General features: G+C 39.9%; 2 protein-coding genes across 21 annotated transcripts in view; one reads left to right on the plus strand and one right to left on the minus strand.

Annotated features, from left to right (window-relative positions):
* PCGF5 (polycomb group ring finger 5) overlaps positions 1–12,988 on the plus strand; it is a 130,894-nt gene that overhangs the window by 113,137 nt on the left and 4,769 nt on the right. For 8 of the 18 annotated variants that reach the window (XM_077946756.1, XM_028826654.2, XM_077946759.1 and 5 more), the window contains one exon: positions 28–6,015. The exons of 5 other annotated variants lie outside the window; for them this stretch is intronic. In XM_077946756.1, coding sequence (XP_077802882.1) covers positions 28–75 — 48 coding nt within the window. In that variant the 3' untranslated portion in view covers positions 76–6,015. Of the gene's footprint in view, positions 1–27; positions 6,016–12,988 lie in introns of those variants that run through there. 5 more of the 18 variants (XR_013398127.1, XR_013398128.1, XR_013398126.1 and 2 more) reach the window with 1 other exon arrangement.
* Positions 1–12,988, minus strand: part of LOC144331172 (uncharacterized) — a 150,487-nt gene that overhangs the window by 31,282 nt on the left and 106,217 nt on the right. The window lies entirely within an intron of this gene.

Raw genomic sequence — 12,988 nt, forward strand, 5'->3', positions numbered from 1 at the left:
TATTCATTATCTGTCTTTATTTTGTAGTCATACCCTATGGTATTGCAGTATCGACCAAGAATTGATTTTGGTTAGATGAAGGGGCCCAGACCTCACTGAGATGAATCCTGCACTATTTGTTTACTCGTCAACAGATTGCACAGTTAATGGTGTGTGGACTAGAGGAACACAACCAGATTTTCAGCATGCAAATAAGGCCATTGTCTATCTCTCAATTGTCAGTTGCATTCATGTTGTTTCTATTAGGAGCAAACCAAGTGCCATTCTGCTACTGAACCATCTGCATAAGGTATTTGTGTTGTCTCAAAGTGTGCAAGTCATGGTTAAAATCAGTTAGGTGTGCCGCCATGATTCAACCTTCTGAATATTTTGCTTGCCTGTTCCAAGATTGTTCTAATGTTTAATTACACTAGTAAAATGGCTCAATTTTTGTGGTGTTGCAGTTTTCACATACTTACTATTTTATTCTTGTTTAAATAGCGTACTGTACAAGAAACTAATAATTATATCTTGAAATTATTTTGTATGGAAATATATTTAGAAAAGTGGTTTTTGAGCCACTGTCTTGTTCTTGGTAAGCTTTTTGTGTGAAAAAGTTCATTCTTGAGTGTGCAAGTCCTTTTGCCAAGAATTCCAGTTATTCTGTAACATTAGAGCACAACATAATTGTAGACATTCTAAGCATCTGTCCGTGTAGTCTACCAATTGCACAAGGAAGGCATGTTAGCCCTCCAGACTGAAAATGTATGTGACCTCTTGAACTGAAGTTAGATTCCCAACCATTCAAAATGTTGGCAGCTGATCACATTTACTTTTGATAAAATTAATGTGTAAGTAAGGTTAATCTTCTTTCATAATGCCTTATGACAAGCAGGTGCTGCTTCATGGAAATGTCATTGTATAGCTCATTTCATGTATCATTACATTGTTGCTGTCATTTAATGAGTGCATTATTTCTCTTTTTAAGTTGGCCTTAGGTATATGTCATTGTGGCATGCAGAGGGTTATGATGATTTTAAATATTAGGATGTTTAGAGCACATAACATTAGCTATTTTATGGATTTCAAAAGTCTCAAAACAGTTGTAGATTAAAACTGTTAGTTACCTTTCACATTTCCAAACTTTGTGCATAAAATAGAATAAATGCAGTATAGAACTATGCTAACCAAAATTAATAGGTTAAGGGTATTTTATTTTAAATCCTGTAGTAATTGGGGAAATGAGATTATTATTTTATACATGAGTTCATTAAGATCAGAAATACAAAATGTCTTGTATTTTGCAGTTTTGTTAAGTCTTCCATTCATTTTAGGATTAGTCTGCAAGTCAAAGAAAGTCTTGTTACCTTAAATTATATGAAAACTGTCATTTTAAATCTTTTAAAATTTACAGTTTTCAAAAAACTTATTTGGAAATAGCTTTGAAACAAACAAGCTAACCTTTGAAACTTAGGAAAAAATCTTGAAAGTTAGGGAAAATATTTGTTTGAGAAATATGACATGAGCACAACCTGTGTGTTACACACATTTAGGTTTTATACTGCATATGTGGTAAATGTGCCACATTTTCCAGTAAAATGTATCAGAAATCAAGCCTTCTGAATTTCAAAATGATTCTTAGAAATAAGATATTGTACAACTCTAGCAAACATACAAACTACAGCTAAATCTTAATATGTTTCACTACGTAAAAGGCTGAAACTTCATAATTATCTTTTCCTTGTATCTTTTTTTGAGTCAAAAAGTCTATTAAATTTTTCTGTTGTTCTAACTTTGGTGAAAAAGGTTAAGGCAATACTTTCTTAACTTTGTTTTGTTAGATTGTTTTTGTTCTTGCAATGGCTCACAAGCACTTAAAAGAATTTAAAAGGCAGATTTTCGTTAACTACAAATGGCTGAAAAAACTGAATTTATTATCTAGCTACAGAAATTATTTTTCTATGCTGTGAAACTCAGTTCCCAGACATCCCTAAGAACTTTTACAAATTATTATAAATTTGTCACACCTAGGTCAGTGATTAAAATAGTGTTTTGCAAATAGAATTTTAATTAACTCAAAACGAATTGAGTGCATTTTTAAAAATCACAAGTGAGACTTTGATGTTTTGGCCCTCCAGCCAAAACTTAATGGCCATAAATGAATTTTATTTACAAAATCTCTTTAAATTTGGCTAGTTGCCTTGTCATATTAATTTCACTATTTTCCAAGGAAATATATAGGAAGCAATTATGAAACAGAATAGTTTTATATAGAATTCTTTTATTTACTGATAATGCATTAACATTTTTATTGAAATGCAATGGAATATGTGCCAAAATATGTGAAAAGCTTACATAAGAAGGCATCAATTGTCGTTTGGAGAAAGGTACACATTTTTTTGATGGTCATAAGTTATATAGTATTACTACTAGAATCACAGATTTCTTCAACTGACTTATTTTGGTATATTATTCAACTACAGCTTTCTAAGGATAGGACTACTTTCATGTCTAGTAATACACTGTATTCCCCGTTAATTACCCCTTAAGTCAGGTTGTAGAATTTGCAAGAAACTAGGTATAGAAAAAATGTACAGGCAACTTTTGTGGTTAGCTTTATAAATTTAGGGTGCTTATAAAATGAATTCTTTATATAAATAACCTATAGGAATCATCTGAATCTGTAAAATCAGAGACTAAAACTAAAAGTTTTCTTTAATCTGTTGTTTCTTAAGCAATAAACTGAAAGACCTTTACTTCCATAAAAGATTTTGTTATCTCTTTTATCTGCCTTAGAAATTATAAATATAAAAGGGTCAAGGGAACTTAGATATAAAGAATGACTGTGGTTTATAAACATTACTTTAATTGAAGTAATCACATCAGTTAATAGAGAAATCAAAATATGTATGGCCTTTTCTCTAGATTAGCAAAACACCTTTACAAAGTTTGAAAAAATAAACTAAAATGCTCATTGATGAGGTAATACTCAGTCTGGAGTACAGGTAACTTGGGTAATGCCTTTTAACTACTCTTAGAGAAGTATATTATTTCTTTATACATTAAACATCTATCCCATACTAATGTGCCACATTTTATAAATGTAATGATTTTGCTCAACTACATTACACACTCAAATGTAATCTAAATTTAAACTGATTCTTTAAGAAAAAAAGTGTGTTATATAATATTGTGAACTGTTTAGCTTTACTGAAATATTTAAGAGAAAGTGCCTCATTGCTAAAGTGCATTTCTGTTTTAAATTTACTGCATAAAGTTTAAGTTATCTGTACCTGTCTCTTATGAATGGTTTCCTATCTAAATAGGCTCTTGTAAGTTAATTTTTTGGAAGATTTTCATAAGAATATAGATATCACCAAAGACATTTTACAGTAAATTAATAACCATGTTGGAGAGACGGTTTTAACAGTTTGGAGGTTGGAAATTTTTAGATTGCAATTTAATTTTATATAGTTAGGCAATAACCTTGATTAATTGCTAAAATATCACCAAAGAAAGGCTTTAAACTGAATTTTCTTGGTGAGATCAGTCATATGCAGGCTTTTCTTGCAATAATCAGGACACACTTCCTTTCAAATATGTTTATTGTTTTTCAGCGTCATCTAACAGATATTAGGAAATCCTCAAAGGTGAGAAAGAGATAAACACAACAAATAGCCTTCCTTTGCATGAAAAGTGAGAGAAATACCTACTTTAAAAGAAAGTTGAGATTTTTAATTTGAGAGGCTTTTTATTTCATGGAGGCAGTGTAAACTAAAATTAAGCTTCGATTTAGCTCCTGTATTCTTCGTAATATGAGAAATTTTATTAAAGGCAGACTTTGGTAAAAGTGCCAACACCCTTACTTATATAGAAAAGAGTTCATTCTATGGAATTTATATAAGTAAGGGCTTTCTCTGTATTCAAAATATTTCATAAGAGCCTGTGGTTTTTTCCCCTTAAAAAGAAACTCTAGACCGGGCACAGTGGCTCACGCCTGTAATCCCAGCACTTTGGGAGGCCGCGGCAGGTGGATCACTTGAGGTCAGGAGTTCAAGACCAGCCTGGTCAACATGGTGAAACCCCATCTCTACCTAAAAATACAAAAATTAGCCAGGTGTGGTGGCACACGCCTGTAATCCCAGCTACATGGGAGGCTGAGGCAGGAGAATCTCTTGAACCCAGGAGGTGGAGGTTGCAGTGAGCCGAGATTACACCACTGCACTCCAGCCTGGGTGACAGAGCGAGTCTCCATCTCCAAAAAAATGCAACTCTTTGTCTTATTCCTCAGCACTTAGTTTATTATTATTAGAATTTAGCCATACAGCCAGCTTTGACAAAATGGGTCACAGAACAAGCATGTACATCAAGAGGAAGTTCCATATCCCCCTTGTACCATTTTCCTTGGGAATTCATGCTATGGGCTACCTTAAAGGTAAAACTCATGAAGCCTTTCTGATAGGTCACTAGGTAAATCTCCTTGGAGAGGGTAAAAATGGATGCACACTCTATTACATATTCTGATTTATCATAAGGAATTTTCCAGAAAGCTAAGCTTTATACTAGTAAGATATTGGTTGGTAGTAGGAACTTCAAAAATGAATGAGTTTGCCGTAACTTTAATTTTCTGGATTAGAAACATGAAAACTTGAAATGCAATTATCAATATTTTGTAATATATATTCCTACAGTTTGGGTAAAAATAAGGAACATGTCTGCTAGATCTGGTTTATGAAAAAGTGAAAAATATTAAATACACCAGAGACTCAAACCCTTTCAAGGCACACAATAACTGTTTCTGGATTTACTTGACAAACCTAGTTGAGTAGCATTTTGATGGAAAACATCAGACTGAAAGTTAATTCAGATATACTTAAATGTACAATACAATTTTCAATAGTTTTTATTGCAGTGATGTTTTTCCAATAATTTAAGTAATTCTCTTCCTAGTGTAATACAGTTTTCATAAATAATGTTTACTTGCTTTCCTTATATTTTCGAATAGAATTAAAATGCTTGAGCACTTCCTTTCAGAAAGTTATAAAATTAAAAATAATTATTTTAAATGCTCATTCAAATGTGTCTGTATACTCGTTATGCCCCTTTTTCTATAGTTCCAAACTGAGACTGATTTTTCAGAGATTTTTAATTTTTATAATTTTAAATCTAAAATCAAGTGAAACAGATATGTTAAATACTGAGTCTAGTTTTCTTCCATCTATGGAGCTTCATGGAATAAGAAACTAATCTAGTGTAAATGAAGATTAAATATTTCTGGGTGATGGAGAGATAGTCAACAAATTTATTTATCCATCCTCTGCACATCAGTCCACTGGAGCAGGAGTTCTACACATTAAAAATGTAATGGGATCAGCCTAGCATTGTTTGGGGTCGGTTTTCTTTTGTTGTATTTTTTAGAATGGGGGTGGGGGCCTAAGTGTCCTTATGAAGCTGTGGTCCGCGACAGGAGCTTGTTGGGGGAGTACCAGGGTTCTGCTGCTTTCCTGCATCTGAGCAACACAACAGAGATCATCAGTTTTAAATAGAGTAGCCCTCACAATCAAAATATCATAGGATATATTGTAAAGTTATGTTGCTAATTTTCCTTTGAAATATAAAATATTTTAAGCTTTTTGTCAAAAGTGGTAACATCTTAATACAAATAAAAACCTTTTTGTGGTTGTAAGATTTAGCTTATAAATCATTCAAATTGAAGTGAAAGAATTACCAGGTCATTGTTAATGACTTAGTCTATTAAGAATATATGTATTTTTGTAAAGGAAAAGCACTTGTAGATATTTAATCAGTACAAGATATGTCTTTTGCAGAAATAAAATGCTGCTTAGAGATTCTCTTTAAATATTTTTTATTTTTGTGCTCAAATGTATTTTCTGTTGATCTATGGAATGTTCTGTACAAAGCTGTATGATTGTACTGTTGGGCTAGATACTTTTTTTTTTTTAATCTGGACTTAGCCAAGTATATTTCACCATGTTAAAATATAGTATCTTTGTTATTAAAAATTAAATTGCATAATTTATTGTTGTTTGTCATCTTTAATATTAGTCGCTGTAGCTTGCAGCCTTCATTAAAAATATCTCCTTTAAGTACTAGTCCTGTAGCAAACTTTATTGAAATTTATTGAGTGTTTGAGATCATAAATATTTTCTAAGGATTCTTCAGTTATTTATTTTAAAATGGCACACTGTCCCTCAAATACTACTTAAGGTGTATACACACACACCCTTGGAAGAATTTTTTGTTTTGTTAGATTAATCAAATCCAAAAAAAAACCTTTTGAAAGTAATTAGGAATCAAAGGCAGGCCCAAGTGACTTGAAAGACAGACTGTTTCATTCAGCCAGTTAGATAGCTAAGCGTTGTTTATGAATACTTTCCATGTACACTTGCCTCAGGAATTCATTAGGCCAAAGCAAGATATTTATGTCAGGAACACTGCCATGGTTTCTAGCTCGGCCCCATTGTGATTTTGATGCCTGAAGCTTTGTCTTACGTTAGTGAAACCATGGAGGTAGCTAGAAACCCCAGTCCTTCAGGGGTTTCAGTGAGATAGGGAAAGCAGCTTTCCTCTGAGCAGAATTTGGCTTTCTTCTGTATTTGAGCTCCACTCTCTTCAAGGCTGCTGCAGAATGGGAAAGAATGTGGAGGACTGCACATGGGAAGTGCTGGAACATGTAGCACACATTGCTTTCATCACATGTCACTGGCCAGAGCATGGCCTCACCTAACTGCAAGCAAGGCCAGAGGACCTAGTGAAGCCACATCCCAAGGAGAAAAAGGAAAATTTTGTGACCTCCTAATGTCTGCCACACCCTACATTTGCAAAAAGAGGTCACAGTTGCCTTAGGTCTTAGAAGGGTGTTGTCCACACAGGCTCAGCACTTATCGTTTCACTAGTTTGGAAAGAGAAAGAGGGGTCTTGCACCCAGGCCAGGCGTGAGAAGCTTGGGAGTCACTCTGCTCTTCATGTGGCTGGGGAACGTGCAGGTAGCATTTTTCTGGAAGGCATGTACCACCCCACTTGGCATTCCAACCCTTGCCGTGGACTTTGCCGTGCCAGGATTTGCCCCTAGCAATCAAATAGAGAATAATGCCTGGAGAGGACAAATATGCAGTGATCACTACCAGTAGAAACCAGCAAAGCCCAGCCTTTCTCACACAGCCCTCCTTCTAGGAAGCCCTGCTCCTCCTTACAAAGCCCCACTCATCCCTACAGAGCCTGCTCCCTCTTCAAAGCCCAGCTGCTCCTCAGGAAGCACCTCCACTACAAAAGCCTCTCCTCCCTGAAAAGACCTGTTCCTGCAAAGAACTTTTGGTCCTCATAGGAAGCCCTGCTCCTCCTACAAGCCGTTTCTGCATATAGTGCCTTGCTCTTCCTCAAAAGCTCTGCTTATCCTTATCCTGCTCCTCCTACAAACCCTGCTCTTCTTAGGAATCCCAGCTCCTCCAAAGAATCTCTAGTCCTCCCAAGGAAACCTTGGAAGTCTTGCTCCTCCTGCAAAGTCCTGCTCCTTCTTACAGCGCCCTGCTCCTCTCTACAGATCCCACTGCTCCTACAAAGCCCTGCTCCATCTTACAAAACCTTGTTTCTACAGATACCTCTTCTTCCTCACAAAGGCCTCTTTCTCCTTACAGAGGCCTTTTCCTCCTTCACGGCTTTGCTGTCATACAAAGTCCTGCTCCTTCAGCAAACCCTACTCTTCCTGCGAAGTCCTGCTCCCGCAAAGCCCTGATCTTCCTTAAAAAGCTTTGCTTCCCCTACAAAACCCCACTCTACCTACAAAGCTCTGCTTCGCCTGCAAAGCAATGTTCTTCATACAAAGCATTCCTCCTACTACAAATCACTTCTCCTCCAACAGAGCTCTGCTCATCCTTACGAAGTCCTACTTCTTTAACAATCCCAGCTTATCCTTAGGAAGCCCTGCTCCTCCTAACAATGCCCCGTTTCTCCTACAAAGCACTGCTCCTCCTCACAAAGCACCACTCCTACAAATTCCACGTTATCCTTACAAAGCCCCGCTCCTCGTGCAAACCCTGCTCTTACTTACAAAACCCTCCTTTTTAAAGAGAGCTTCTCCTTTTTCCAATGTCCTGTTGCTCCTAGAAATCCCCGCTTCTTCAAAGTCCAGCTCCTCTTTACAAAGCCCTGCTCTTCCTTCAAAGCCCCAATCCCCCTACAAACCCTACTCCTTTACAGAGCCCTGCTTCTCCCTATAGAGCCTTGCCCTTCCTACAGATCCCTGCTCCTCCTTACAAAGTCCTGATGCTGTTACAAGCACTGTTTCTCCTTACAAATATGTGCTCCTCTTCACAAAGACCTGCTCCTACTTACACAGCCCTGCTCCTCCTACAAAGCCCACTCCTCCTTACAAAGACCTATTCCTTCTAGAAGAGCCCTGCTCCTCCTAAATCCCTGTGCCTCCTACAAAGCCCGCATGCCTCATTACAAAGTACAACTCCTCTTACAAATCTCAGCACCATAACACCCCTTCTCATTAGAAATCGTGCTCCTCCTACCAAGCCTGCTCCACCGTCCAAAACCTTGTTCTTCCTACCAAGGGCTGTTTCTCTTTACAAAACCCTGTTCATCCTACATAGACCAATTTATAGTCCATCATCTCAAGCTTATCCAGACTTCTTTCCCCTTCTATAACACTTAGCTCTCTTACCACAACCACAGTCATTGATGTTTGTTTGCCCTCCCATTAGAGTGTGAGCTTTGAAAGAATGCTGACTTGGTTACTGTGGTATATCCCCACCCTCACAGACACGCACACTTGCATAGTTACTGGCACCAGTATACAGTGGGGAAAGAAACTGAATTTCAGAAAGACAAGCATTGCTGATATAGATTTCAGCACTTTGCCAGACAATATCCTCTCCCCCCACTGGCTCCATCTCCGACTTCAGAACTTTGGTATAGTAAGTATATGAAAGATGGCAAGGTTCCAGGTGGCCATATTTTCACTTTAAAAATAGACACCCTGACCCTCTTGTGTAAGATCCCAGTATTAAGATTTGTTCCTTTGGGTGGACAGCATCTCCTCTTATAATAAAAGTTTCTAGAGGAAGGCTGTGTGGCATCAGATCATTTGTCCCACCTGCTTTGTTGAGCCTCAAATGAGGTGACAAGCTAAAGTTGGCTTAAGTGATCATTAGTCGGTAGATACACATGAAACCAATGGCCCAAGTGGAACACCTGGGCGAGCAGGAATAGCGCCCTAGAAAGGAAGCCAATTCCGTGAAGCGTTATCTGCCAAGGAAAACAGGATCTCAGCAGTCACCTGTTAGATCATGTGCTTTTAGACATACTGTGTACCTCCTCCCCTTGCAAACATGCTTCCCTCTTCACCACTGGCTTATTAAGTACTAGGAAGGCAGGAACTGTCCTCCTTTTCTCACCATATTCCCAGATTCATATGCCAGACAGTGCTGGAATGAATGGGTGAAGAAACAAATTCCCATCCCTTGGGCTCTGGCATGGAACTGTGGTCCCCAGGGATCTTGCTCACATCATGGTGTCAGCCAGTCCCCAGCCAGCCTCTCTTTTTTCCCTGTCTTTTTCTCTCCCTTCCTTTTCCTCTTCTCTGAAATTATCTTACTGAAGTTCTCAGCACGTGGGACCTACTGGGACCAAAGTTGGGCATTCATGCTAGACCACAAAGGCCTGAAGAGCAGGGGCCCAGGCAAGGGCTGCTGTCCAGTAGACTGTGGCTTCCTCCCCTTCCCCAGGTCCAGCTCTGTGTTCTTAACTCCAGGCAACTGGCCCACAACTGCATGGCACTGACTTCAGTGGGAGGAGGGAGAGGCTGAGCAGAGGAGATACAGCAGCGCGCGCCAGCCAGCTCTCAGGGAAAGCAGAGCCCGTTATTTCTGTCTTCTTTTCTCTCCCCTCCATTCTGCATTTTTTCATCCTCACTATCGTCCCCTACCTCTCTTCTTCTGTTTTCCCTCTTCTTCCCTCTCTACCTTGCACTTTTGTTTTACCTGTTTCCCTTCTCTGTTGGTCTCTTCTCCATCCTCAGCCACTTCCAACAATCTCCCTTCCTTTTCCCACGTGTTTCTTCCTTGCCTCTCCCTTCTCCTTGTCTATTTCCAGTTCCTTTCTGTCATTTCGTGTACTCCTGTTTATAGCTTCATTTCATTCTCTTTATCCTTTTTCTTTCTCTTCTCCCTCCTCTTCCAGATCCAATTCTTCTTTCCTTTTGGTCTTCTGCCCCACTCCAGGAGTCACTCTCCTTTGCAAAGCAGATTTCCACTCACTTCACACACACATACAGTGGGAAATGGAAACAGCAGAGAGCATCTTGGAGGAGAACTTGAGCTTGGATCCTTTGGTAGATGCTGCCAACCTCCAGCCAGACCTCTCTAATAAGGCCCAAAGGCCAGCAAGATAACAGCCTTTCTCAGAAGGTAAGATCAGTTTGTTAGGACTGACATAATAAAATACCAAAGGCTAGGTAGCTTAAACAACAGAAAATTATTTTTGTCAGAGTTCTAAAGGCTGGAAGTCCAAAGTCAAGGTGTTGTCAGGTTTGGTTCTTCCTAAGGCCTCTCCCCTGGGCTTGCAGATGGCTGCTTTCTCCCTGTGTCCTTGCATGGCCTTTCCTGTGTTCACAGGCACCCCAATGTCTCTTCTTCTTTTAAGGCCACAAGTCATATTGCACTGAGGCCCTCCCTTATAACCTCATTCAATCTAAATCACATTTTTAAAGGCCCTATGTCCAAATATAGTCACATTCTAAGGCTCTGGGGGTTACAGCTTCAACATACAAATTTGGGGAGGACACAAATTCAATCCAAAATAGAGCTATGCAGTGGCCTACAGACCCGGCTCCAAATGCAGGGTCATTCTGTCGTATAACTGGGAAATCTACCTAATCTCACTGAGCTTCAGTTTCCTCATTTATGAAGCAGAAATCATTATAATGTATCCCATAGGTTTGTGGAGGTATGAAATGTGTTACAAAGCAATCAGAGCAATGCCAGAGGACACACTAAAAGACAGCACTGTTGTTTTCAATCTCTATCTGATCATCTGCAGATTGCAACCCTTAGTTATATCAATGTTCTGTATTTGATTTGCTTTAAGACCTAAATTCTGCCAAGTAACCAAAATCCTGCTGGCTTAGAGCTTTTCCTTTCACATGATGGTTCATAAAAGTCATTCCTTTTATGTGTCAGACTGAATGTCCTGACACATAAAGGACCTATTTATAGCACAGGGTCTAGTGCATAGTAGGCACTTTCGAAACGTTCTCCCTTTTCTCTCACACTCATTTATTCATCAGAACAGACTTATAAGACAGGCATTCTTAACTCAATCTCGTGAATCTGAATCTAAGTAACTAGCAAGCAATCACCAGGGATGTATTTGTGTCTCCACCATGGGTCTGTCTTCTTCCAAGGGTAGCCCTGTCCCGCCGCACTGGCTCTTTGGGTTTGAAAGCTGAGAGATCTAGAGAAGACTGTCCTTAGGCCCTCCTGGCCACTGGAAGAGGAGCAGTGTGGAGGACAGACACTTGGAGGCCAGCGTGTGTCAAAGACAACATGTACGTCATTCATGTGGTCACACTGTCTTGAGTACCCATAACATACCAGGCATTGTGCAAAGCTCTGGGACTTGGTGGTGAGCTGAGCAGGTTCCACCTTTACAAGAGCAGAGTTTGTAGTATTGTATGCTAAACACATACAATAAATACATAATAAAAAGACTGGAGGTGAATGTTCTGAAGAGAATAAGCGTGATGAGAAAGAATGAGAAGACCTTTCTAAGAAAATGGCATTGAAGCTGAGACCCGAAAGATAAGCTGGAGCTAGCCAGGTGAAGGGCAGGAGGAAGAGTATTCCTGAGAAAAAGTCATCATTGCGATGACTGCTCAAGCAGCCCAGCGACCTGCAGAAGGCCAGTGTGCAGGAGCAGGAAGCAGGAGGAGGGCTGGGAGAGGACTCTGCAGAAAGAGGCAGGGCCGGGTCGTGGAGACACTTTCAGGCCATATTTAAAAGCTGGTATTTTATTCTGAGCACAGTAAGAGGATTTTTAAACAGGGAACTGACATCATCTTATTTATATTTTTAAATGATCACGCTGGGAGCTTGGTGGAAAATAGACTGTCAGGGGGTAGGGGTAGGATAGAAATGGAAACAGATGAAAAGCCTAGTGCAGTAGTCCAGGTGAAAAGAAAACAATGCAAGGGGCCCAGGGCAATGCCAGTGGTGCTCAAGATGAAAATATATGCTGATGGAGAAAAGTGGGGTTCTCTGCACATGTCACCCCTCAGCCCGGTGTACAGGACCTCAGTTAAATGTAACCTGAGTTTTTAGGTCATGCGTGAAGCTCTAGATGACAGTGGAGGGGAGGAAAGGATCCTGAAAAGCCTTTTCCACTAGCCCTATCCAGGGGCTCCCCACAAAACCAGCTGCTCTGCCAAACACCCCAGCTCAGCCCCTCACCCCTCCGGCGAGCCCCAGCCCCAGCACCTGCCCTGCCATGCCTTCTTCAGTGCCACCTACTCTCCACCCTCCCCAGAGGTGGCTCTTGCCTGCTCCCCTCAGAGCACTGCTCACTGCAGTGGCATAGCCATGAATTCCAGTTTGGGTTCCACCACTGGCTTGCTGCAGGATGGGTAAATCCCATAATCTCTCCCAAGTGGCCAATGTGCCATGAATGTAAATGCAACACCGAACTAATGGAACCCAAAAGACGTAATTCAAACGTTTGTTTATCTGTGCCTCTCACAGACCCCCTCCACTGATAAAACTTCAGCAGTCCCTGGACATTTTCTGTTTCCCTCCCTCTCCTCTCCTTCCTAGTTGTGGTACATGGTTGGGGAGGAAAGTGAATGGAAAGCACAGGAGGTTGTAAACCAGCTCCAGGCCATCCGGGCCTGCCTGATACTTAAAGCTCTCAGAAATCTTTCTTGGTTTTTTGGAGGGTCCTCTCCCCAACTCTCAGCTGCCACTCACCTTGCCAGGGGCCATGCCTCCAT

Source organism: Macaca mulatta, chromosome 9, assembly GCF_049350105.2.
Source record: "Macaca mulatta isolate MMU2019108-1 chromosome 9, T2T-MMU8v2.0, whole genome shotgun sequence".
In the NCBI taxonomy this organism is placed as follows: Eukaryota; Metazoa; Chordata; class Mammalia; order Primates; family Cercopithecidae; genus Macaca; species Macaca mulatta.